Source organism: Ciconia boyciana, chromosome 12 (assembly GCF_034638445.1).
Source record: "Ciconia boyciana chromosome 12, ASM3463844v1, whole genome shotgun sequence".
Lineage (NCBI taxonomy): Eukaryota > Metazoa > Chordata > Aves > Ciconiiformes > Ciconiidae > Ciconia > Ciconia boyciana.
In genome coordinates, this window is record NC_132945.1 from 9,026,430 (window position 1) to 9,054,157 (window position 27,728).

Below are 27,728 nucleotides of genomic sequence, written 5' to 3' on the forward strand. Positions count from 1 at the left end.
CCTTAGATAAGGGCTCAAAAATGTGAGTTTGAGCAAAGCGCATACAGCTTTCCAGATTCCTTCCCCACATCCGTATGTATCTGTGGACCTGTGCTGTCTCCTGAGCCCTTGCTGAGGAACACTCCTGTTGTGCAGAGGCTCATCTGTCACACAGACTAGACATGCTCTCACAAACGCAGCTGTTGCTTCTGGGGTCATGGTCTCTACCTAGAAAAAGCAAGGCTTGACTCTAGCGTAACCTCTCCCGGCTGTCCTGGTTGCACACCGAAGTGAAGCGTGCCCTTCAAAGCTTGTGGCTGTATTTGTTCAATGCATGTTCCACCCACATCCAGCACGACGAGTTACATCCATTAAGATTCTCCTTAACACTGTTGTGGAGCATTTACCGTTTCCTAAGCAAGCAATGGTCATTTTGTGCTCCATTTGGGATGCAGGGCTGTGCGCACTCTTAGATAGATTACTGTCGCTCCTTTTTCTTCATCTCTTCACTGACACAACCTGTGAGGATGGTACATCTTCCTTCCTTCTTATGAAGGCTCATGTCCAGTTCACTATGAGGTTTCTTCCCCTCTAATACTCTCATCCAAATTCAATTTATTCAGATAAAATAATGGTGAGGTAACAGAAAATTCTCACTGCCTGGACTTGAATGGACTATTTTGTCATTTCTGTGCATTTTCTGAGGTATAAGATTCCAAACAACTGAATGAAAGTCACCAGCTTCCTATAGCTAATTTGGCAGCCAACTGCATCACACCCAAAGAGCAGGTTTACATACTAACAAGGTCACTAGTTAAAAACTCAGCCCCTGCTCAGACACATTACGATCAAGTGAGTGCCTCTGGAACCAGGAAAGAAAATTAAATAACCATGAACTAGATAGAAGAGAGCTGTCTCCTCTTACCACCTACTACTTCAAAAATAGTGTATTACGTGCAACTTGATGCATGCAACCAGGCCATTTTAAAACAAGGTATGCACAGTATATCTGACCTTCTGTAAATAAATTCCCTTTTAGGAGTCCAACATTAGGCATGGAAGGTCTATCAGTGGCATACAGCTTCCACATAACAATTCTGAAGAAGTGAATGCCCCCTATCATTCCAAGGCATCTCTGTGTTTTTAACTCAACTGTTCAACTGTACAGACGAATAAAAGTTATTTCTAAGAGAAGAATTAGGACACATTTATAGTAACGCCTTTCCCCATGTCACTTCATTCATATAACACTGTGACAGAGATCTGCTGTTGCTGGATTTTATTTCCTTCTTGAATTTCACTGGTGTAATTCCAATGGTCAAACTGCATCTTCCAGGGCCACTGCTTCAGAGAGGATGGAAAAGATGTCTCACAGGCTGGCTAGTACTAAAAATACCAGTAGGAACAGAGAAGTACAGGCTCTCCAGCTAAAATCTGTTTCCCTGCCTCTCATGCACTGGCTAGTCAACCGGAATCCCTAGGATATTTGCAGTACGAGGTAAAGAGCTAGTTAACATGAGCACAACTTCAACCTGTCTTTAGAAGAAAGCTCTCAGAGGATCAGAGGAAGTTATGTGTGAACAACTGAAAATACACAATTATCAGAAGAGCCGCTTACTACTGGCACATTACTGGTACTGCTTTAAAGGAAAAAAATAATTACATGCAGGTGCTTCAGTGTTCTTTGTATGGTTTGGGATATATAAAATTACCTTTGGACAAAACAGTAAGAGGAACGGAGGAGAGGATAGCAGCTCAGGTAACCAAGGGTCTGGTAAATTGGAACTCAGTGCCTTTAATACTGAGTTAAAAGGTGCACCCCGCGCAGGCTGAGCTGAGTGATGGGGCAGGTGCTCCAGAGTACAAACATATTCTGCAACTATAACCGCAAGCTGCGTTTGAGGGTGTGCAGATCAGGTTCAGCTGCACTATAGCTACATTACTCACTGGTTTTACAAAAATATTAGCAGCCTGTTGGTAACAGACAATTGGAGGAACTCAGTGCTGCCGCTACAGACTCCTCAGATTAGCACTTATTAAAAATTAATAAAATGGTTTATTTTATATATACATATGTTCCAAAAAATTTATACAGTTAAAATATCAAATTACTGATCTGGTAACAATACTGTTCAAAATAATCTCTTTTGTATGAACATTAAAATACACGTTTTTAAAAGCGTTTCCTTTTAGTGCTTCCAAAGCACAGCGTGTGCCAAGGCCACCTGAAGAATCTCCGTCCTCCTCACAGGATGAAAGAGAACTGAAGTCGGGGACCTGGGAAGCCTCAGGTGCACTTTCATAATGTCTGCAGACAAAACAGAAGAGAGTCTGAGGTAGATTGTTTAGTGACCATCAGGTGGTAACAGTCACAGGGCTGTCTTTAGCTTTCATTAACACAATAGCAGTTTCTTTACTCTCAATCTACACTGAATCTCAAGTTTAAAGGCATGGCTAGCAGTTCTTGGGAACAAGACCCTTGTCTCTGTGGTGGCAACATGCAATTTTACCAGTGCAGGTGTTTCTGGGAGGGTTTTTTTTGGGAACACACGGGCTCTCTCCACGATGCAGACAGTGTGTGCATTTGACAGTGCCCCATTTTAGTGCAACCTGCTGCCTACAGCACGTAAATGTCTAATGACAGCGTTCAAATGAGTAAATTCTCATCACCTGCAGGAGGGGCAGCAATGGTTATTTTCTTCAGCCTGTTGAGCAAATAGCACCCTCCACAGGAAAAAAGCCACACCTTTCATAGCAAATCCTTAAGGTTATAGCCCAGCTTCTGCCGATAGAGGTTCTTAAAGTTAAAGCTCCACTGCTTCTTCTCAGACTGTGACAGTAAAATCACTTGATTGCCAAGATGGTGAGGGCAGCAGCTACATCCTCTTCCACTCTTCTGCGGCACAGCAAACTCATTCCTGGTCCATATTCGCCTCGCCGGTACATTATTATCTACTGTTGACATGATTAACTCTGTTGGGTAGGCTGTTGAACTCTAGTTCCTCTAGTATTCTCTCTAAGTGTTGTATTAAGACCCGTTTTTTAAACCTAAGGGAGAGAGGGAGAACAATTTAATTTTTTCTTCCAGAATTACAGTTGAACAACTCAAGACTATTCAGCCATGACAAATCATATTACCGGAGGCTTTCTGTTTCCAGTATGGAAGAGCTTTTTTATTTCTGCCATTAGAATGGTCAGAAAATTTAATTTAATTTAATACAGACGCCCTTCCCCAACCCCCCCAAAATTTTGGGTCAGTCTTCAATAATGACCCGTCTCTCTTATTTCACGTTTAAACTTTAAGTAAAGACTATTTACTCCATAAAAATGTAATAACAGTCTGACCACTAAAACAACTATAATAATTGAAATATGTCAAAAAGGAAAACAGAAAATACTAGTACTGGAAAAGTTTATGATTTACTATCATGATCTAAATTAACATTTAATTTATGACTCTGAGTAATTTATATCTATACAAACCTTGCTGCTTCCTTGATAGCAAATTCAATGAAATACTTCTGAATTTCCATAGGTCCTTGCACCTCCTCAAGAAGAGAGAAAATTTTTTCATAATCTAAAAAAAGATAAAAATCCAGCCATATATTAAAAGTAAGTCTTGCAAATGCATTTTCAATAAAGCTTAACAGCCAAAAGAAAAAACAAAGCCCAGAGTTTCACACTTCTGTGTATGGTAATAAATGTAAGGCAAGAAAAAAGCCTGCATTAGCTTTACGCACAGAAAGCAGGTGATACCAATAATTTGAAGTGATACTGATGATCTGGTATTCAAATGTGGTACCAAAGAATTAGGTTCTCTTTCAAAGCAGCAGCTAGAAACATCTACCCTCAGAAAATGCAGGCTAGGTAGAGAAGCCTCATATCTCCATGAACGCAGTGCCATCATTAGCAGTTAATACGCACGTAGGGCCACCAAGCCCTGTTTTAATCTAGAGCTGTCATTTCTGAAAGCAGAGGTTAGCATTAGTTCTCTTAGAAGGACTACTTATCAATGCTTAGTGTGAGCACAATTAATATGACTATCTTACTGGTACAAAGTAAATATATCCACTACAAAAGAATGAACTGGATACATTAAACTAGAAACAAATTTAAAAATAGCATTGTTTCAATATTTTCCATAGTTGAACCCAGTATGAAGATATTTATGGTGCTGTGACTAAGAGCCTGCTCAGAGTGATGCAGCAGGCACAGAGAGGATATATGGTCAGAACGGTGAATATATGTACATATTTAACCCACTACTATTTAGCTTCTTTCTTTGATGCCTGCCTGAACTCTGCAGCAAGACAGGTGACTCATACTGAACATAGTACTATTTTGCTTTACATCACCATTTACCAGACATGAATTTGGTATAAGATTAGATGAGCCCACTTTTCAAAACAGGAAGCAAGGACATACCCAAGAAGGAAGTTTTAAGACATCTTAAAAATGAAATACAGATGCAGCATAAAATTGGCTTCATCTCTCAACAGCCTCAGTCTCCCACAATGATTATACGCCTCAATGAAATACTAAGTTTTGGGAAAGCAACGCAAGATCAGAAAAATAGAAGAGTTAAGAATACTCCATTATACTAATTACTGGCACTTGACAATGTATTGGAAAAATATTCAGTAGTTTAATTTGCAGAAATAATTCACTCAGACACAGACCACATTAGGGACATCTGCCATTTAAGAAAAAATTGAAAGATTATGCCTATGGCAAATCCTACAGCATATACATTAGTTGGAGTTTCAGATTAGTGTTCTGGTTTTGATCCTGTATACAAGTACAGGCAAAACATGTAACAAAAGCTGAGGAGGCAAGTTACTTTTCCTCACAATGTTTTAGATTTTGGGGGGTTATCAAACCTTGTAGGAAAAAGAAGAAAGTAATTTTTAGTCTTCAGTTCTTAAGCGTTTGTAACAGTGTTCAATCACTAATCACACTATCTGGCAAAATAAAAAAATATCACTTTGCTATTAACTGTTAAGGTTCCCTTTCAAACATATTCCAAGATGCACCCTTGTAGCTACATATGCCTTTGCCCTCCAAAGGAAGTTCTGACTGACACAGGGTGACAAAGTACACTATGCATATGCAAGGAGCAGTGCAGCATAAGGCAAAGTTATCTAGTCTCATTAGATCATTGGTAACAAATCCAAAACCTCTGAAAGGTGCTTTCACAGGGTACCTCTTATACCAGTTAACCCATCTTCAAGGGCAAACAAGGTCACTTGGCACTCAACTTCCCAAGAACAGCTGTCTAAACTTCAACTCACCTGCCCAGCATGTAAGAACTTTCTTCCTTTTCTGTCCCTCCATTGCTCATATGCAAGCAATCAGCAATTATTCAAAATCTAAAGTTGTATGTATATTGAAAATAGCTCCTTATTTCAAGAAAAAAAGTCTTCTCTCTAGCACCATGTATAATATGCTGATTTAAAAAAAAAAAAAAACCAATACAAAACGAAAAAACTTACTTCTTCCAGGTTTGCGAACCTCTTTCATCACTTTAATTTTGACATCAGCATTGTTTCCCTCCAACATCATAGGTGTTATTTTAAATGAATTTGGCACAGATTCAGAAGTAGACTCCATCACCCGTTTTTGGTCATCTCCAGTCACACTGTAATTTAGAGGCCCTCGAACAAGTGCGTTGGTACCAGGTTTATGATCCAACCCATCTTCACTTAAACAATTGAATTCAACAGGTAGAGAGTCTAAGTCATTGGGTAACATTTCATCCTCTCCCATAGCAGCTGGAACTGAAGGAGCCATTTGCACAGGTAAGCCATCAATTTGCTTTTCCAGTGACTGACAATTTTCTGCTTTCTTCTCTCCATTGCCATCTTGGACAACACTGTTATTGGTATCTACAAATTAAAAATATGTATCTTACTAGTGCATAACTGCAGTATCAAAAAACCAAAATGAAATAGTTCTGTACCCTTTCTTGTTTGAAGTACCATGTAGACTGTTACCATCTCATATCACTATCATGAAGTCACCATTTTCTGTATTCCTATGGCAGTGTTATGAAATTCTAAGTGAACTAATGTTTTCCTTCCTTCCCCCAATTCCAGCTAACAGAGGTTTCTTCTGACTCCGTTCGCTGCAATAGGTGGGTAAGAAAATTAGCGTTTGTGGGAAATGAAAACGTAACCGTATTTTAACTTCCCTTCCCCACCACAAAATACACAAATGAGAACTAAAAGCTGATCTGAAATCCTTGCTACCTCCAAACCACTGTGGCAAAAGGTTTCAGGTTTCTTTTCTTTTATTTTTTTAAAGAAAACAAAAAACAGTTCATCAAAATTATTTTTTTATTCCAGATTTCATTAGCTATAGCAGCAGCCTGTTTATCTAGACCAACAAAAGAAACTCAGTCCTAATTAACACTAAAGCATACATTCATGCTGATATACCCTTTTGAATCAACTCAGCACATGGAGTTGGTGGCGGGTTTTGGGTGGGGTTGTTTTTTGGGGTTTTTTTGGTGGTGGTTTTTGTGGTTTTTTTTTCGGTTTTTTGGTTTTGGGGTTTTTTTGTTGTTTTGTGTTTTGTGGTTTTGGGGTTTTTTTGGGTGGTTTTTTTTGTTTTTTTTTTTGTTTTGTTTTTTTTTGTTGGGGGGGGGAGGGTTGGGGGGGGGGCGGGGTGCAGCAGCAGCGGCAGTTTGTTTGTCACACAGATATTCTCACTTGTGACCAAGCAGGCTGCTGTACTACAACTCAATATACCTTTATTTGCTGGGATGCCTTTGAGGTTCAAATACGATGGGGATCCAGAAGCAGACGGTGGCCCTTTCCCACCAACATGATTCGTTACGACAGGTGGTGACTGTGGCCGTCTCAACAGTGGTGACATGCTACGCCTTCTCTTTAGTGACGCTGGAGTATTGGGCTCTCCAGGACGCTTAATCTTATTCTGAGGCCCAGCGACAAATTCATCTGCTTCATCTATCATCATACCCTGAAAAGAAGAAAAATTTTTTTTAAAAAAACAGTACAACATCAAAATTGTTTAATCAATTCATTGATGGAGTAAGTCCCTCTGTGTTAAAATTCAGGTGGCTTTCAAAACACTTTGCAGCCCTCAGAACAGAGATAACTCATGTACACTGTAACCAGAGACAGGCCAGTGCCACTCTGTAAATCAGCATGATTCTTTACACATCTCTCTTGGACCACGTGAAAGACACCACTCCTTTCCACACATGACAGAAGAGCTACGCAGGTTAGCAACAAACTGCAGCTGTTCGGAAAGAAATTCTACTCACAAATTATTTCAGATCATGTTAAATATAAAGATACAGCACATAGCATGGCTCCTCCTACCTTCTTATCCTGTTTAAATGGATTGCCAAACGTATGAAGTCTTTTTGGTTGATCTGGGTCAATTTCCCGAAGGGGTGAAGGCATCATTTTCAGGTACTCCTGGTAATTTCCCATTTGAGCAACAGGAACACTATGAAGGCAGTCTGCAACAGAACAAGAGATCTTAATTTAGTCTACCTTAAAACTAAGGCAATACAAACTTCACGCACTTCAATTGCAAGTGTTAGCATTTAAGAACTAGAAATTACTATTTCTTTTCACTACGGAGGAAGAGCTGAAGACTACAGTTTCAGAAATAAGGCTGGCAAGAGTTCTGCTTAATTGGCAGAAGAAGAATGAAAAATAAGGAAGTTTAATCTCTGTGTTAACAATTGCATCTTTAGACCACCAGCACCTAACAAGGGTAAAACAAAGTAAGCCCCTCTCTGTTTTAAGCCACCATCACTATAAAACACCTGTCTACTGAACCTTATTCTACGGGAAAGCTCTCCCATGAAACTTGTTTTTAAAATTCAAAGGAAGCAGGACATCTTGCATGACAGAAGGCAAAAACTTCCTTCCTTCCCCTTCAGAGTCAAGAAAAGGACACTGACTGACTCAACAAACGATGCAGTGTCCACTTCTGCTCCCACACCCAGGACTGAAAACATTACTTCAGGGAATTAAAAAAAAGCTGTACTCTCTCCAAACTGTTCATGAAGAACAGTGGCTACTTACCTTCATCCTGCCCCAAGATAAGCCTGTGTGTTTTCAGAAGATTGGTTCTCATTCTAGTTAGCTGGTCTAGAAGACTGCGACGAGGAATATCATATGCATTTCTGAATGCCTGTGGCTTCAAATCCTAGTTTTAGAACAAAACAAATAACTTTCAGTTAACCCATCACTTCTCATGCAGAGAAATTTCTCTATGAAATGTAATAATGTTAACTATTAAAATTTATTCTGAAGTAACTTCAGAGCTTTATAACTGGATACAGCAAACTCAATGACTGACTTTTCAACAAGACCTTATTCAGCATTAGCGCTTTCAGCTCCATTAAAACTAAGGATGTTAATTCCTGGATGTACAACACTAGCTGTCTTTTGCAGAGATTGCCACTTAAAACACAGTAATCTTTGTTTACTACCATGGGATTTTCAAACGGTGTCCCAAAAGCAAGTGAAAAAAAAAATGCATTTACTCTTCTCACTATTTATGCCTACGCTGCACTCTTCATGATTCAGTGAAAGTACTTACTTCCTCCTTCTACACTAAGTCCATAAAAGTTACCCATTTAAAACAGATGAGATCAACTGCTTAATCATGCAAGATCACTAGGTTGTTTACCTTGTTTAAAAGTCCTATGTGGAAGCCAGCAAATTCTTTAACATTCATTTCCGCCAGTCTCAGTGGAGATTCCCCAGTGATCCCTTGCAGCAGTTGCTTAAAATCCCTACTGTGTACCAAGGAGAGGCCACTGGAGTGATTTTTCACTTTTATTCCAATTTCTTGTGGAACTTTCTTACCCACTGAACCTATTATCCGTTCCGATTCTATTTTTGTCTAAAATGGAATCACACCATGAGTTAAAGAATCAGCAGGCATTGCAGATTTCCAGTATAAAACACATAGTACATTAACAGAATAAAACTATAAATTTAGTTCCCAACTACTCAACAAACGGGATAACTACCTACCCAGGGATATATATTTACATAGACTAGATCTCAAGTAGAAAGAAATACTAATGTGCTAGCATATGGAAAAAGTATTTAGCCAGTGTATCTAAATTTATATGCCAGTAGGAGGTCTGAATATCCCTGATTTTGCTGCAAGTCTTGTGACTTTCTTTTGAGTCCCTGAAGAATCATCTTTAAAGGGAAAGAAAAAAAAAAAAGGAAGGTGGGATGCCTTAGGTTACTGTAAAGCTGCATCTAAAACAGTATTATTCAGATACAGTAACATAATTCCAGATTTCATTTTTGAAACAACCTATGAAACTAAGGTTTGCACTATATGTCTGCAAAAAGATAAGGGAGAAAAGTTGTAAAAGAAATTGTCTTCATCAGTAAGTTTCTAAAAGCATATTACTTCTCCAATTAGCACAGATTTCTTATTATAGTTACAGATAACTTTACTGTATTAAGCTTTAACTGTATTCAAAGTTAAGACCCACTTGCAATACCTCCAAAAAACCCCAACCAACCAAAACCCCCAAACCCACAGTGATTGCAACCCACTTCCCCCAGATCTCATGCTCTGCAGGGTTTGCTTCATTATCTGTGGGAAACTCTGAATTTAAGGACAGCAGGAGCACAGCGGAATTCTGGAATTGCTTGTCCCTATACAGGAACTTATGCATCCAACACATTTAAACTGTTTCATGTGCTGAGAATGCCTGTGAAAATGCCAGTAGCCATCTCAAGCCATTCCAACTCCATACTGCAGATAAATAATATGAATTTGCATATCATTAAGTTACCAAAATACCACAGGAAGTTTTATGTCCAATAGATGCTCAGTTATTCAGAGACTTTTGGAATGTATTTTGTGCATTATTTAAGGCAGAGGATTTTTTCTTTGTCATTTTAAAGGCTGCACTGCTTCCCCACTGACTTCTAGATATTAAACTACTGTTGTAAGAACCATTCGTGCTAAAGAGGCATGGCTTTCAGATAGTTACACCTGAAATGGCATTCTTGACAAAGAGAAAAAGGTATGTAAGACTATTTCCCACCAGGCCACGCTTAACACACAGAATGGATTTGACCTGAAGGAAACAGGAAGCTCACATATAAAGCTTGAACTATGACTTTAATCCCCGTGGACAAGAACATACACTTTTTGGAACATACACATTGCCAAGGCACACATGGAAATAAACATGAGACTGAGAGCAAGCCTCTGATTTCAGCTATGAAGAACAATGGCCAGAGCAGTCATAAATCCAGTTAGTGATAATCTTTGGAGTTTAAAGGTCTAGCAGATACTTAAAATGTAGCTGAAGAGGTCTCCTTCGCACTCCCCTCCACCACTTACAGAAGGCACAATCACTGCCTACAGAATCACTCTGGATTCATCCACATTTGTGGTGGAAATGCTCACCAGTCTTCAGTTATAATGTATGCTGTACACCCATATGAACTCCCACAGGGATTAACTGCTTTATAATGAGATTACCACAAACTAAATAATCAACGCACTTCTAATTGCAAAGGTTTTATCAATACTACCTGTTGGCTGAGTTTTTTAAGGTAAGAGATAACACTGTAACTAAGTCCACAATCTAAATTATCTGATATCAGATTTGGAGCTCCCATCATCCTTAGGGCTTTCTTTAATGGCTATAAGGAAAACAAAATACACAATAGTAAGAGAATAAGTCTTTAAAAAAAAAATTTATAAGATCAATTACAGGAAGCTAAGGCACATGGATTAGTGCTCTAGCTTTTCCACTTTTGGCCACTAAAATTCAAGTCTATTCAGATAACATGTGACATGAGTTTGGTCGTCTAACTAGCTCGCAATGGACGTTATGCCACATTACCAAGACACCAAACGGTGTGGTGCCACTGGCAATTTCCACTCAAAGGCTCAGTACCAAAATAGCCGGGATGATGCAAGTCCATATTGAGGTGCATTGTCCAAGCTACATGTAAAAGGTGACACGATGCCTCCCCCCACCCTTTATTTGGCCCAGCAAGTTCTCTTAGTATCAGCTTCCCAAGCTCTAGCACGTCACCCACGTTAATAAACAAACAAATCTGCATTTTCCTTATCAAGTTACAAAAATAATGCCAAATTTGGTTTCTCTGAAAAATCTAAAGTACTTTAGATCAAAGCTTATTTAATATTTAATGAACATAAAACACATTTAATATCTTAATATAGTTACTATTGCTCAGTATTACTAGAAATTTATTTCTTTCTTTAAAATGTTTGGCCTGATTTACATACCTCTGCAGAGCAAAATGTTTACTACCTAAAATGTTATTACAATTATGTAAACAAAATTTACTAGAAGAGGTATGATGCACAGGACTCTGGTCACACCAGCCATTATACCCAGGAGGATGAAATGAGAAAAGGAACATACCAGTAAGTAGTAAGGAGGCATTGTTTTTAAGTAGTTGTCAAAAGCCTGTCGCCACTTCAGATTTGGCTTAAGTTTGTGAACCTTAAACAAGTCATCTGCAACAAGGAAAACATCAAAAGAAGGTTTCATTTATACAGTCCCAGACCATTAGCATTATCTAAAATTCAATGTGCCAAGTTTCCCCCCCTTTTCTTCTCCCTCCACCCATCTCCCAATGGGGCTTCCCCACAAAAACTGTTCTTAACCTTAGGTTTGAGGGATTGCGAATCCCCAGTCCTAGCTGCAGCAGACAATCCAGAACAAGTCCTCATTATAGGCAAACTTACAAGGTACACCAGACTTAAATACTGCACACAACTACTAGCAGCATGGAAGGTGCAACAGATCCACCTGTTAGGAGTTTCACCTCCCCTGCCTCTCTCTTGCATCATCAGGGACTCCCTGTATCCAATTAAACCAAACAACATCCATTTGGTTCAATTTCCATTTTCAGCCCAGCTTTCTTTTGTTCAACCTGTATGATGAATTCTGGTCTCCGATAAAAACATTCTTGGGCATCAAAGGGAAAGAAAAAAAAAAATTATATCAGAGCAGGGAATCTTTCTGGTCAGCTTTGCTGGACTCTGCTGACAAGAGCAGCAGCTGCGCCCGGCAGAGAAGGGGTGTACCTCCAGCCACATTGCCTGCCTCGTGCCAGAGCAGCAAACTCTCCCACAGATATAGACAAGAAACAGTAATTAGCTACAAAAACTACTGCCCTTTAAGAGGGGGGCAACCAGACGGATTATTTCCTTTGGATACTGTTTTAGAAGTATCTTGCTTGCACTAGAGGTGCGCATATTGGCGTTTAGGAATCACTGAGTTGAAGCATGTACCTATTTGCCATGCACGCTATGAACTGTAACAGTGATCTCTAAACATCAAAAACGAACACAGTATCCTGCAACTTATCATTTGAAATCATGGATTATCAATTGAGACCAAGTTTCTCCTTAGTAGTAGGGCTGTAACTGCTGGCAAAGTGAGGCTAATGGAAGGATATGCAGGACTGGAGAAAGGGATGTCCAAAAATTAACTGGGGAGAGCTGCAGGAGACAGAGATGCACAGAAGAGGGTGTGCAAAAGACAGATGCAGCAAGGAAATTGTTTTCTCCAGACTGAGCTTTCATGAAGATATATTTGGAGAAGAAAATTTGACTTGCATAGTATTCTGCACAAATCGAACAGATGTTAAGACACGATTTTCCAAGTTCTCAGTCAAACCACACTTAATTACAGGTATTCTCCAATCTAAATGAATTCTGTATCACATATAAAAACCACACTACAGATGCTAATTGTTCTCTTTCCTGGCCTGAAGGAAGTGGGGTGGAGTTTGAGAGGACAAGTCAGAACTCCATTTAAAATCTCAATATACCACATGCTTAGCACTATTACCCAAAAGAACCTGTGATGATATCACGACATATGGCAAACATAAAATAACATCCATTCTTATCTTATAAGCCTATTAGCTTTTTGCAGCAAAATGGAAGTTAAACAATACCCCTCTCCCAAAATTAAAAAAGAAAAAAAAAGTAAAATGTAAAATGTTTGGTATCATAGTATGCCCCAATATTTTCAAGTCTATGAGTTGGTTATGAGTACAGCTTGAACCTTAAACTCCTTATCAGCACTTTAGTACTGTCTCACTTCCTGCACTGTGAAGGTTGTACCAGTATATAACCCCTGCAAGTTTGACTGCACAGCCACTCTTAAATGGCATAGACATTCATAATGCTCAGCTAGCTATGATTCTTAATCCACAGCATAGCTGTAGTCTGAGAAGTCAAATGCAAAAGCACCTCCCTGATCTTTGCTATCCAAGAAGTTCTCAAATCTAAGTAAAGCTTCAGCAAAGATTTGTCTATTTAAAATGACAACCTCCCCACAGCACAAACTCACTGCAGGAACTCCTACTCTCTAAAAGGAAGACAGTCATGGTGGTAAACACAGCCACAAGTTTCAAAGAGAACATCACCATCAACATCTTACCTGCCTCCATCTCAAGAGTTTGAGACATACACTGTCAGCAGATTGCAACACAGGCACTTGAAACGTACTTTTCCACTGTGCCCTGGGCTGCACATAATCATTTATACAAATAAGCAAACAAACAGTAACACAGTTAACTATGTCTTTCGCATATTAAATCCCAAACTTTTGCAGATAAAATCCAAATGTATTGAAAAAATCCTTTCATAAATCAGTTTTAATCCAACCTATTCATTTTCAGGTACTACTCTCTGTATAGTCCACTTAATGCAGAATTCTTTTTACTTCTAAACTCAGAGGGAGCTAAAAGCACTGGATAACTGGGAACACAGTATTAAAAACTACTAGGAAAGGGCCACAAGCTGCAACAATTCAAGAGATCAGGGAAAACTACAGACAGACCAGTTAATTTAAGACTTTGTTGCAAAGTCTTTATCCACTTCAGATTAATGTACAAAGCAACCAATTGTGACAAACAGGATACTAATACCCATATTTAATACCCAGTACCACATAAGGGGACTTGATGCACTTTCAAGCTCAGTGAACACTTAAAAAAAAAAAAGAGAGCATGAGAGAGAGAATGGTCAGCAGGTAATTCTAGTAGTTCAGCTGGAACCTAATTACAAGAACAGTTCATGTGACAACAGTCTAGTTGTGAGTGACAGCTTGCACCATGTAACCCAAAGTAAAAACTTACACTTTTTTTTTTTTTAAATCACCACTCACATTAAATTCCACCTGAGCAAGTACACCACCATTCCCTGTTGACTCCTATAATTCTCTGAGCTTTCTAATGCCTCTGCACTAATAGATATACTCCTTTGTTTTAAGCAGTAGAGACTCATGATTTTACATTCACGGAAAGCGGTATCCTTCCCTGCAAACAATCTAGCCAAAAATAAGGCGCTACAACGTAAAATAGTATCCACCATTAAAAAAAGGTATTGTGGCACTCTCTTTCTATTGATACAAAATGTTTGGCTCTCCCTCCTAGTGCCACAGCTCGTTACGTTCACATTTGTGAGAAAGACAGCCCTTGGTTTCCAAAAATATAAAAATCATTACTTGCAGGTTCTCTCAAGGAGCCTGCAAAAGCATCAAAGGAAACTGCCCGTGCTGCAGTCCTTCACAGGCAGACATTTTCTAAATGCTCATCCTTCTGCATATTCAGACCCACAGAGAAAGGGTATTAACCACCTTCTCATGGTATTTTCACCATGGCTGTTTCACTACTGCTTCTGCTGACACTCCCCATGAATAATCCACTCCTATTGCCCAGCAGTGCCTGCCCTCCCATTAATGCAGCTAAGATCAGCCAAGGAAACATCTTAGGCAAGGCAGGAGCATTCAGAAGTATACCTCATCTTTGCTAAGCTCTCTCTCTAACCCCTCATTTGACTTCATGAACTTGGCTGTACACTAGTTTTTAAACGCAAGAATATCTGAAGTACAATAGTTTGCTAGTATCAGATAAAGGCAACAATCCTTTAAGAGCAAATTTCTATAATCCATGGGCCAAACATACTCAGCATCAAAGTATGTCAGCATCTGTCTGTTAAAAGTTCTGTCTTCAGAAGTCTGCTTCACACTGAACAAAAACAAGACAAGAACTGCACCCCACCTCCTCAGTTCTCAGAGCAAACCACCATCCCAAGCTAGTCATGATGCCCCTCTAGCCTTTCCTATGAGAGCAAAAAGGAGCTGCTCAGCTGTAACAGCACATCCCACATGGTCTGTCTTACCTCTGTGAAAGATCTAGAGACCAGAATTTTTGTCAGACAACCAGTTTACCATAGAGTGCATGGGTCAGGTTAACACATGGACTGTGCGGCTTCACTGTTTTATGAAATCTCATCAATTGGCTCCTTTCCTTACAAAGCTTCAGGTTCTATAAGCAAACCCATTAAGTCACAAGCCAGGAGAGGCTACAGCATTCCCAAATCCACTCTTGCAGAAACCGAGATATAAATCACCAAATCTATAGAATGTGGTACAATTTACCTCCTTCAGTCACAGACCACTACAACTTGTTTCAGTTTGCTCAAGTATCATCTGCAGGCTTCCTCACACATGCCTATCTTACCTGTCTTTTAGGACTGTCTCTTACATTATTTTCCAAAAACAGAATTAAAACTTCCTCTGCTCAAGAATGCAGGAGGAATACAAAAATGCAAGAAAAAAATTCTTAAGCATCTCGCTATCTACTTATAAGGCTGAACACACATAAGCCCCTTGATAAGACATTACAAACAATACAGTTGTAAGTGGTTTTGGCTTTGTCTGAAAGAGTCGTTAGAAGGAAAGGAGAGAGAGTATCCACGGTACTAACCCAAGGTAAGTCCCAGTCCTCCAACACAATATTCTACCAGTAGGGCAGTAGCCACTAGAACCTCGCTGATGCACCAATATGGGTGGTAGTGGCTGAATAGAGCAGACTTCTCTTGGGCTTGGATGTTCTCACATCCTTTTTAATCTGGGTGAGTTATGAAAGATTGGTTTTACACATGCAAATCCGTCCTCTACTGAACTATCAGTATCCACTATTGGCAGCATTAAGACAGATAGAGGGCGAGGGTTTAAAAACAGAAACAACCCCTACCGACCTACAAACACAGAGTCAGTATTTTTTAAAACATCTACAAATAATTTAACAGGTATGCTGTTTGTCATCTTAGTAATTTTCTGTACTGCTAAGTAGAAAAGGGGCCAGATCTGCTTTCGTGTTTTATGTATATTCCACAGAATTTAATTCCACCATGCCTTAGAGACCAAGGATAAACAAAGTCCTGGAACGAGATCTGAACATAACACTTTGTGTATGTGTTTGTGTTAATAATACAGAATGTACAGTATTTGTGTTCTAGGGAAAACATCCACTTTACAACTCGGGCAACACGGAAGCTCTGCATTTTCCTTTAAACAGCCTTCAGAAATTTAAGATGTAGGATACCAGGTGAGTAAACTGCAGAATAGCACTACACATACTGAAAAATGCCTTTCTCCAAAGAGCAGGATGAGCTTTACACCCCTGCAAAAAAGGCAGGGGGAAGACAAGAGCTGCCAGGGAAGATGCAACAGAACTGCAAATGTCAACATCGAAATGAATAGGGAAATTCATTTACTATTAGTGATGGCTTTTCAGCTAGTCGGTCTACTGCAGTAATTCAGTAGCCGCAAACTTGCAGAAACTCTGATTTAGTCTAGAAGTATCCTACTTGCACACTTTGGGACAACTATTAGGCTACGTGGATGACTATATAAGACACATTCAAATTATCAGCAAGCACAGATTTCTTTTTTTGGTTATGACCAGGATTATGAAAAAGCATTCCTGAACTGTGTTGTGGCTTTTTTCTAGAAATGAATGGAAAAATCCTGTGTAAGACAGCAAGAGTCAACCTTAATTCTCTTGATCTCCACTGTTATTCTGTATCACTAAACACACCCACAAAAACCAGAAGAAAAAAAGCCTTACAGCATCTGCAACTAAAAGGGTTAGTAGCACCCAGGAAACTCTTCTCTCTGCCATTACCTTTATGCCAGAACCCTAACAGCCACAATTATCATGGCAGTTATTCACTCAGCACCTTTGCATACCTTCTTTCCTGTAGAAAGTAATTTCATTGTGGGAGCGAAAAAAACACTGGTCCTTTGGGCAGGGAAGAAATGTAGACTGTTTCACTGCTCAATTCCTTCTTACTGCTCTAAACTGCGTCAGGGAATTCCCTCTTCCCAACACCCATGACAAACACTGCATCTGATCTTCCAGTAAAAAATTAGCTGCTACAAGAGCAACTGCAAAACCTGGATACACCACACCCTAAATGAGGGAAAAGAATGGAGGTTGAAGCTTACTCCAGGTTAAGGAAGAGGCTACGTGTCTAGGAGGTGAACAGCATCAAACATGCACTGGAAGCAGGTAGCTCTCCTCCTCTGCTGGAGAGAAAAAAAGGGAGAGGGGGTATGAAAATCCTCTCCTCCCAAATTATGTTAAAGAGTTTGCAACATTCTCTACTCTCTGATCTCCATTATTTTATAATGTCTCAAACTAAGGCAGAACACCAACCATTATTTTCTTTTACTCTGAAGTAGCTGCATTGGCAGTCCAATGTAAATTTATTACCTACCTAACAACGGAAGTAAAACAGGATAGTTGTAAGGCATCACAAAGAGGTTTACACAGGTTAAAGTAGTGCTTGCTTTTAAATACCCGAACGGATGGCCAAGTTCGCTGTATTTGCCACTGCTACTCACAAATACCTGATAAAGAATAAGACATATCACAGTATTAGAAGAGTATGAAGACTATTAAGCATGGGGCATTTAAAAATTAAAATCAATCTGAATCCAACTGCATTACGACAGCAAATTATCAAGAACAGCCAAGTTTGAGGTTGCACACATCAGGATGAGCATGCACTTAAGATTCCCCAGTCACAGAACTGAGACATGCAACATTTAGTGTACCCCCAGACAGTATGGAAATGCTCTTCACAGTATAATCTTTAGTGCTTTAGTGAAACTACTTTGAAGTGATGCTCTGAAAAGTTTTTGAGATTATTTAAAATAGGTTAGGGGACATCTGTTGAAGGTATGTCAAAAAACAATCTACTTTAAATTAGTCTTCTGACTCATAAAACAGCATGACTAAAATTTACAACACGGATAGAAGAAATCTAAAACTTTTTAAGCAGAGAAATTAAGCAAAACAAACAAATATTCAAGAAACATCTTTTAATTATGCCAAGCGCCAACATTCTTAACATTTACTTTTTTTTTAAAGCATATGTATATGTATGGGGGTATTAACCTTGGAAAGCAATACATGCAAAGAACTATTTCAACAGGATAAAGATGGTACATACTCTTACTGGGACAGTCAAAATAACCCACATCTAACCAAAAATAGTTTTCCTAAAAAAAAGTAAACTTTGCAGTTAAAAGTAAGTGTTTTTTGTCTACTTTTTCAGAGCATAAGGAACAGGGTTTGTTACATGGTTTCTATGACAATGAGCCTATTTCTCTAGTTTGCAAGGGTCTGATATGTGGCTGGGAGAAGAAAAGCAGTTTTTGAAAAACAGCAGAGTAATTTTAATAACTTCTGCAAATAATGTACCTATGAATGCTTAAAGGACATTTTTAAAATTAGTTTATTAAAAGTAACTTCAATTTTTCTTCTGAATATGCATGTTATATTTTCAGTTAAGTTATAATATTTATTAGGGAAACAGAAACATGAAAGACATGCCTCCAAACCCATCTTACCAGCTAAAATATCATACTAAGCAAACTCCTGATGTACATATTAAGCTGTTCTTTACAACACCATTAGGAAGGGAATTACAAGCCTTATTTTTATAGAGGATACAGAAACAAGTCGCTTATCCAAAAATCACAAAAGGAGCATGTGACAAAGGATTTCAGCAACAGAACTTTGACCTCTTCAAGGCCAATCTAGTCAACAAGACCAACAGCTTCCATTCAATTCCCATTAGTAGTTTCAACCATCTAGTGGAAATTATTTGCAGCTGTTGATTAGGTAACATGATGAAAACTAGTGCTAGGTTTCCCCTGTAAGCAAATGGAAACCTATAGAGAATTTCAATTTAGTCGAAAATGGAACCTGCAGGACACATTTCTTAGCAAAATGAGATGGACCTAGAAAAGGAATTAAATGAGATTACAAAGTCTGTAGAGGGAACACTCATTCTGACTCTTGATAATTCTATTAGAAAGGAGGTAACTGAAACCTTGACATGTTTCTTCTCATCAACTGCAGAGTCTGCAACCAGACCACAATTCCGCAGGCCTACAAGACTAAAGTACCTTAGGATTCCCGTTACATTTCTAGAATCAAATAAAGGGTAAATACCTGCCAGCAGGTATGGGGAGACTTTCGTTCCAAGATGTACTGTGTTAAGGGTGAAGGCTCAAGCTCATACTTGTCAAAAGGAAGCTTGTCTATTACCATTGGCTCACAATCAACACAGGAGAACCTCACAACAGGGTGAGCTGTGCGCGGAGGCTAAAAGGAAGGGGAAAAAGACATCATCAATTGTCTGGTATTTATGGTAAACAAATCAATTCTCTTAAAACTATTCATATACATGTATTTTACCATGCTACAGGCTTAAACTCTCAGTTTCTACAACTTCCTTTAAAAGAGGAAAAGATACAAGCTCCCACAATAGAATATAGATTAACTAAGTAATTCTCTAACTTAAAAAAAAGCCACACACACATACAGACATTCTTCGCACCAAGAGAAAAACATGGTTAATATTCATCTATTTGTCTTGATATTTAAAAGCCTCCATGCCAATCAACCTATAGTATCATAGACAGGTTTAAAGAAAAAAACTTCAACTCTGCTTCCCAGCTTGATGTTCACAGAATTACAGATGTGAAGCTGTGCTCACTTCACAAAGCATATCTCAAGATATTCCCTGCCAAGTCTGATTTTCTTCCTCTTGAATTAGGGCGGGGAAAAACAGTACCTTGAGCACTTGCAAAGTACAGAAACAGAACAAGTCTAACAAAAGAGAGATGTCTAGGAAGGCTGGTAAGACGTGCCAAACGTATGACCATTTCAGTAAGAAAAGGAGAAATTAATGCTGGTTTTCCCCAATTTTCTGAATGGGGTAACTCTTCTGTTTCAGTTTTAATTCTTCCTGCTAATGAAAGAAGAGTCCATACATGAAGTAATACTAAGCAGAGAAAACACGGTTGATCTTCTATCAAAAACAAATACTCCTTTTTCCATATACATGCATTTTATAAAGCTTTGATTAAAATTTAATAGGTTAACTACGATTTGTGGTATGTTAAGTAATTTATAGTTAAATTTTATAATCTTTTAAAAACCATTTACCAAATTAACTAACCATATACATGGAAGTAAACCTTCCAGATGCAAAAAACATCACAGCATACAGTATCTACACTAGATAAAACCATTTTTAACACAGAATGGCATAAACTACCCCTTTAAAGCAAAGTCAGATCATATTAGTAAACCAAGTAAAAAAAAAAAAACCCAACCGAAAAAAAAAACCCAAAGCACAAACTACTCTATGATTCATTTTCAGTCTGTTTCATTAGGTGTAGAATCCTTTTTTCAGTTCTTATTGTACTTACCAGTGTTGGTGAATTCTGATCAGGCCAAAAAGATTCTGGGATTGGCCAATGCCCAACAGGAACACCAGTTTTAGGGTTAGGCCGTACATAAATGAGTTTATGACAACTATGCCACGGTTGAGAAGCAAATGAATTGATGGGCCTGGATGAATCAACAAGTCCATCTAAAATTTAAACAAAGCAAAATAACAACAAAAATGAAAATAAAAAGCTACACGCATGCATTTGTCTCCCAGCAAAATTTCTGTATTACCAACTAATAATGTGTTTCATTACAATTGTTTCAAAGACATACAGATGTTTACATCAGTAGTTAAAAAAACTGTACATCAAAATGTAGAACAGCATCATCTGAGAAACAATGATAACATTTGCCCACATCTACCCTTCTGCTCCTGTGGCATAGCCATTAGATAATTCGTGCAGCAAGGCATACTCACGTTTTATGGAAAATGCTATTTGCTTAAGCTTAGTACTTTGACATAGATCTGACAGGCAACAGCAAGCCTATCGTTTTTAATTCTGCTGCACCTGTAAAGACTGATAATTTGCATTTACAGTCTTTCTACATGGGATGCGAAGCTCTCTTGACTGATGCTGCCACTAGTGGAAACTGGAAGTGGAGAAAAGTTTCATGGAAAAGTGAGATGCATCTTGCAGGAGCAGCTTTTGTCAAGTTTTTAATTAGTAAGAATTCACAGATCACTTAAATCCCACTCTTGACTGGAAAGACCAATGTTTTCCACCAGTCCACTGCAGTGTACCAGCACAGACTCCCCTTCACACTGAGGACAAAGAAGTTTGTAGCAGTACAGAATCTCAGCATCAGTTTTTGAAGACTGGTCTTCAAAGCAAACGGCACAGCAGATATCACTCGCATTTAAAGACTCTTCCTCATTGTAAAGAGATTTTATGCTACTAATTTTCCCTGCTTCAGATAGCTGGCCAACAATACTATGCAAAACACCTTTCAGGTACATATCAGTTTGATTTCTCTGCACTATATACACAGTGATTTTTCTAGAATTGTTAAATCCCATCAAATTTCTCTCTAGTTTAGGACTTTCTCAATTCATGTAAAGGGAAAGCCTTGATACTTTTGTATTCATTTCCACAGTGCATCACCATTTAAGTGTGACAAAAATAAAAAATAATAATAATAATAAAAAACCCTAACAAATTTCACCATCTGTTTTGCCACATAGGAGAACATTTGGGCCAACAGAGACACAGGAATTTGCTGAGGTGCTGTCCTGCACAGCATCATAGGAAAGGCATCCAATAAAATGGCATTTAAATAAGCAAAAGGAAAAAAAAATATATATATATATATATACACACAGCAAGAAAAAGGTGATTCAAAAATGAAAGCAGGAATAAAGCTAGCTATGCTAGGATGCTCAGGGGATCCTAAAAGCTATGTTTCTGACAGTCCAGGAACATCCTCATTTCCTAAACATGAACTGGTCAGCTCCCTACCCTTCCTTTCAGCCATGAATTTCTGCAAATCTGAAAAACTGCTCCACGTTAACAGTGCATTTTCCTCTTCCCTGTTACACATTTCACTTGCAGCTAGCAAAATAATTCCTTGTTCTTTGCACACAGTTTTTCACTTGCAGCTAAGAACATTCAATCGAAACTTACTGTGTTGTGATCAATTAGCAGAAAGAAAACATACAGAAAATTAAGCATTGAGATTACTTTAGAGATGTTTAAGTGTTTAAATACACTAGTCCTGGATTTAATTATTTTAAAATCAAGTTTTGACAACACTGTAATTCAAACTTTACTACTTCCTGCAAACATTCACTTCCCTCAGCCCCCAAAAAAGAGGTGAGAAAAGAGCGACAGGAGAGCTAGCAAGCAGGTAGATCGTCCATACAAGTATGTGCAAACATATGGCATCATTTAACTTATCAAACTAACACTTGTAAAAATATAACAAAGACAAGACTAAACATAAAACTACTCAAAAGTTATGAACAGCACATCTATTATGATTTGGGGTATTTAAAGAGATACCAGAGCTCTATCACCGAAGCATATAAGCTTTATAGCTTAATTGCTTTTTTAGAATGTATTAGGCATTCAATGCATCCTTTATACTACAGTAAAAAGCTGGAAGGAAGGACACCAAAGACACTTAAGGACATTTGCATGCACACAAAACATTTCTTCTTGAACATTAAGGGGGGAAAAAAAACCAAAAAACAAACAGTTACTATACCTTCTCCAATAGGAGCTGGATCCGGTCCTGACTTTTCAAAGTTAATAACAACTCCACTTTGGACTTTTTGAACTAGAGATTCTAAACATTGATTCAACATTCTTTGTGTCCGAACGCAGTAAGAACGACCTATACAAGCAATAAATTACACAGGGAAAATACGAAAGCATTTGTGTAATCTTAATTAAGGAAGATGTTTTATTACATAAGTCACACTGCCAAGGCTTTTGGTTTTATCCAAAATAATAGCAACAAACTTTATACAAGTTTATGCAAAAGGCAAAATACTTTTCAAATGCAATACAATCAAGGGAAAAAAAAAAGAAAAAACAACCTGCTGAGCTTTTACTCATTAGTAAAAGACACCACTAAGGCTAAATCAGGCTGGTGCAAGGCCCAGTTTATAAACGCCCTTAAGAATGCCTGATTTCACCAAGTCTATGTAATCTATCTGCTTTTGTCTACCCAAACCTTACCAACTCCTATACACTCCCAAACTTTCCCTTCCCACGCAACATTTTTTTCAAGCACCAATTAAAAAAAAAATTCTGATGCGCATCTCAAGGAACAGGCTCCAGAATTAATTATTTTAAGATTAAATTTAGCTGCTTAGCTCTGCAGCAGAACTGACATCTCAATAATACCTGCCCCACTCAATTCAACATTTAAATAACAAATCTCATGACTGAGCAAAGTCAACCTCTGGAAGGACAATCTAAGAAATTTTCCAATCCCTCCTACTGGTGCATTAAGAAAATTCTCTTGCATCTACAAGATCTGAAATAGGAATATGGTTTTATTTTAAAGTTCTGTGCTACTGGAAACCAAGCTCAAAAAACACCATGCTGATTCATGTGGACACTGAGTAATTCAGATAGAGAAAACAGCAAGAGGTGAAGTTGAATCAAAGGAAAAGAAATACTTTAAGGCAAATACCAAATGTGAACCAAAGCAAAGTAACATCCAATTACCTCCTGTAACTTCACACATCTGTGTGATAGCAGATTCATCAGTAGGCACACTCCCAAGCTGCTCTGGTTCAGCAGATGCAGCTCCTGGCAAACGCAGCACTAGAGCAAACAGCCTTTGATCCCAACGAAATGGTTCTTTGGTTAGTTCACTTCCAGGTAAAGGAGAATTCAAAGGAAGATGAAGCTGGTAAAGAAAAATTTAAGAATATTTTCAAGTACTTGACAAACCAATACTCAAATTTATTCATTACTCTTTAAAGGACCCCATTTCTCTCTTATCCACTAATTTATCTGAAGTTATAGTCTGGAAACCCATGTGAACTATGAATTTAGGGGCTGGGCAATGACAGCATAGATAGTTTCTGTTCTCTATTATAAAACGGGCTGATGAAGCAGAAGTACTATTAGCAGGAAAAAAACAATTACTATTAATCTCAGCATAGCACCAACTTGTAAGATCGTAACTTGAAAGAATTTAATGCAAGTTTACCTCCTCTTGAACTCCAGCCGTATTTGTCAGTTTGTTTCCATCTGTGATGGTAATCAAAATAGATGGCTCCAAAAAGAATGGATTCCTTCCCTAGAGACAAAAGCACAGGAATGCTAAGAGTAACCTTAACACTCAGTTACAAGCTTATATTTTTGACATTATAAAATAAACAGCAAGATGAGCAATCTTTCAAAATAATCCTGTAATTTTCTTTCAATAGCTGTGGAGCCATACAAAACTACGCAAGATGTGCTACTCTGTGCACTCACACACACCCCCTAAAGATTTTTAGAATTACTAGTCTTTGTCCTCCAGTAACAGTACAAAATCCCTCTAACCCACAAAAGCAGTATATAAATTGGTAACAATACAGAGAACTCAGAATTTCATTATGACAGCGGGGCAAAAACCAGAGTACTTTTAACTGCACTCTTCAGATGTGAGAGAGGGCAAGTCAGGACATTAACTACAGATAACATAAAACTGCAAAGCAGATTCGCTGCCATCCAGTGTACATACTCCCATACAGCAACTGTGTATCTACAGTCGGGGTCATTTATACTACTGCTTTCTTTGCAGTTCAATAAGGAAAAAAGTGCTAGTATATTACAGGGTATGTTCAGTAGATGTAATAAGAAAGAAAAAAGAAGAAAAAAAAAAAGTTCACAGTTCAAGTTTTAACACACAGCCACCCAACATTTAAAAAAAAAAAAAAAAAGAGTAAAATGCAAAAACAAACTTGAACCACTAAAATCCCTCCCCCACTATAATTTCAAAGAAAACAGAAAAATTAAAAAAGACAGAAGACTATAAACAGATTTGTTACCTGTCCATAGTTGTCTATTCCAGACACTAATCTATTGAGATTTAACAAGTCAAACGATGACCGGAGGGCCTGACCAAGGGTTGTTAGTCCTGAAGCCTGAAGATTTTTCAGTTCATTCATAAACGTTGCATGGTTTTCCTTCCATCCAGCCTATTATATAAAACAAAAAAAAGCTTTTTAGTTATTTTAGCAACAAACTGCAATCAACTGCAAGTTGTCGTTTATCTCCCTTCCCACCAAAAAATTAGATTATATTCCTAATTAATGGATACACCACATCATTTACATGCTACGCACACCTAATCCATGTATGCACAACTTTATGTGAAACATACAGTTAAGCCTACAATGGGAGACTCACAAAACACGCGCACTGTCAAGCATTTGAAAAAATTTGCAAACACCCAGCTCTTACCGTGAAAACTGCTGTGGGGGTAACAATTAATAGAATTATTTGGATTAAGCATGTGAATATTTTATTAGAAGAAACTGTCAAATTTGCAGCTGCCAAAGTATTAGCAATGATAAAACAAAGATACAAGCAGCATAATATTGCTGCTTCTTCTGACACACACCCATCCCCCTTTCATTCTTTCCTCCATAAATCACAGCTGGAAGAAAGGATGCATTCGCAACATGTACTAACGTAGGAGTTAAAAATCTAACAGTGACAGTTAAAAAGAAGAAAGATAAAGAAGTAATAGTAACTGCCATCTTTGCTCCCTAGTCGCTTCCTCCCCTCCCCACAATTTTCCCAAGTAGGAAGCAAGCAAGCATATCAATTTAGTAGAAGGAATATTTAAAAAAACAAAACCAAAACCAAACAACAAAAACCCACCACCAACGTAATCAACTATTTTTAATATTACATGACTCTGGCTCAACTTTTCAATTTTTCTTTTACTTCCTGCCACTCCAGCCCACCAGGCTCAGTTCATGCCTTTTAATGTACTATCAAGCACCCTCTGTTACTTCTGCATTACAGACCCCCTGCCTTTCTCCTACCTTGGTATTTCAACTCTTCGCTGTATAAGAAACTGTCTGGATGGCTAGGTCCAGAGAGTTGTGGTGAATGGAATTAAATCCAGTTGGTGGCCGGTCACCAGTAGAGTTCCCCAGGGCTCAGTTTTGGGGCCAGTTCTGTTTAATGTCTTTATCAATGATCTGGACGAGGGGATCAAGTGCACCCTCAGTAAGTTTGCAGACAACACCAAGTTGTGCAGGAGTGTTGATCGGCTGGAGGGTAGGAAGGCTCTACAGAGGGATCTGGACAGGCTGGATCGATGGGCCGAGGCCAACTGTATGAGGTTCAACAAGGCCAAGTGCCGGGTCCTGCACTTGGGTCACAACAACCCCATGCAACGCTACAGGCTTGGGGAAGAGTGGCTGGAAAGCTGCCTGGTGGAAAAGGACCTGGGGGTGCTGGTCGACAGCTGGCTGAATATGAGCCAGCAGTGTGCCCAGGTGGCCAAGAAGGCCAATGGCATCCTGGCTTGTATCAGAAATAGTGTGGCCAGCAGGACTAGGGAAGTGATCGTGCCCCTGTACTCGGCACTGGTGAGGCCGCACCTCGAATGCTGTGTTCAGTGTTGGGCCCCTCACTACAAGAGAGACATTGAGGTGCTGGAGCGTGTCCAGAGAAGGGCAACGAAGCTGGTGAAGGGTCTAGAGCACAAGTCTGATGAGGAGTGGCTGAGGGAACTGGGGTTGTTCAGCCTGGAGAAAAGGAGGCTGAGGGGAGACCTTATCGCTCCCTACCTGAAAGGAGGTTGTAGAGAGGTGGGGGTCGGTCTCTTCTCCCAGGTAACAAGTGATAGGACGAGAGGAAATGGCCTCAAGTTGCGCCAGGGGAGGTTTAGATTGGGTATTAGGAAAAATTTATTCACTGAAAGGGTTATCAAGCATCGGAACCGGCTGCCCAGGGAAGTGGTTGAGTCACCATCCTGGAGGTATTTAAAAGACGTGTAGATGTGGTGCTTAGGGACATGGTTTAGTGGTAGACTTGGCAGTGCCAGGTTAACGGTTGGACTTGACAATCTTAAAGGTCTTTTCCAACCTAAACGATTCTATGATTCTATACCTGCCAGCCCTCTAACTACACTCTTCTGCCCTTACTTCCCAACATAAAACTTTCTATGGAGTAGTTGCAAACACTCCATGTAACACAGAATCAAATCGCTGTTTAGAGAGTCTCAGTATCACAGCTTGAAATTTTGGAGGTCATGAAAAAAAGTTGTTATTGCTGACAAAGCCTGCAGAACATTCAAAGGAATAGCAAAAAGTGCTGGATGGATCAGTCCTACCAAGCACTCTGGATCCTATGGTAAGCAGGGCTAACACACATCAGCATCAGTTGTGATTCACATATCCTTCTCTTAAAAGCGGTACGCTGCAGAGTTCGGAAGCTATTTTAGAAAACACTAGCTCACAGGGAATCAGTGCAGGATTTAAGCTGCCTCAACTAAACCAAGCAAAGCTTGAAAAACCCAGATATTCACACAACTATCAGCCTTGCTATCACATCTTACTCTCCAAACCATTCTTGCAATAAGCAAGCAGTTATTCACCCAGGCTCACTATCGTCTGGTACCAGAGACATTCCCGTGCTCCACAAGGACTCCTAGTTACATAGACATGGA

General features: G+C 38.9%; 1 protein-coding gene across 5 annotated transcripts in view; it reads right to left on the reverse strand.

Annotated features, from left to right (window-relative positions):
* Positions 1 to 2,039: 2,039 nt before the first annotated feature.
* LOC140658410 (integrator complex subunit 6-like) overlaps positions 2,040 to 27,728 on the reverse strand; it is a 43,991-nt gene continuing 18,302 nt past the window's right edge. Inside the window, exons 3-19 of one of the 5 annotated variants that reach the window (XR_012044728.1) lie at positions 25,090 to 25,239; positions 24,264 to 24,353; positions 23,774 to 23,957; positions 22,803 to 22,931; positions 20,576 to 20,739; positions 19,311 to 19,463; positions 17,566 to 17,698; positions 11,402 to 11,496; positions 10,539 to 10,649; positions 8,653 to 8,868; positions 8,043 to 8,166; positions 7,326 to 7,468; positions 6,729 to 6,960; positions 5,472 to 5,864; positions 3,463 to 3,556; positions 2,726 to 3,027; positions 2,040 to 2,287 (exon numbers count right to left, since the gene is read on the reverse strand). Coding sequence is in view for 3 of the 5 variants with exons in the window: in XM_072876810.1 (XP_072732911.1) it covers positions 2,928 to 3,027; positions 3,463 to 3,556; positions 5,472 to 5,864; positions 6,729 to 6,960; positions 7,326 to 7,468; positions 8,043 to 8,166; positions 8,653 to 8,868; positions 10,539 to 10,649; positions 11,402 to 11,496; positions 17,566 to 17,698; positions 19,311 to 19,463; positions 20,576 to 20,739; positions 22,803 to 22,931; positions 23,774 to 23,957; positions 24,264 to 24,353; positions 25,090 to 25,239 (2,511 nt within the window). In the remaining 2 variants the exon portion in view is untranslated. Of the gene's footprint in view, positions 3,028 to 3,462; positions 3,557 to 5,471; positions 5,865 to 6,728; positions 6,961 to 7,325; positions 7,469 to 8,042; positions 8,167 to 8,652; positions 8,869 to 10,538; positions 10,650 to 11,401; positions 11,497 to 17,293; positions 17,375 to 17,565; positions 17,699 to 19,310; positions 19,464 to 20,575; positions 20,740 to 22,802; positions 22,932 to 23,773; positions 23,958 to 24,263; positions 24,354 to 25,089; positions 25,240 to 27,728 lie in introns of those variants that run through there. The other 4 variants (XR_012044727.1, XM_072876810.1, XM_072876811.1 and 1 more) reach the window with 4 other exon arrangements.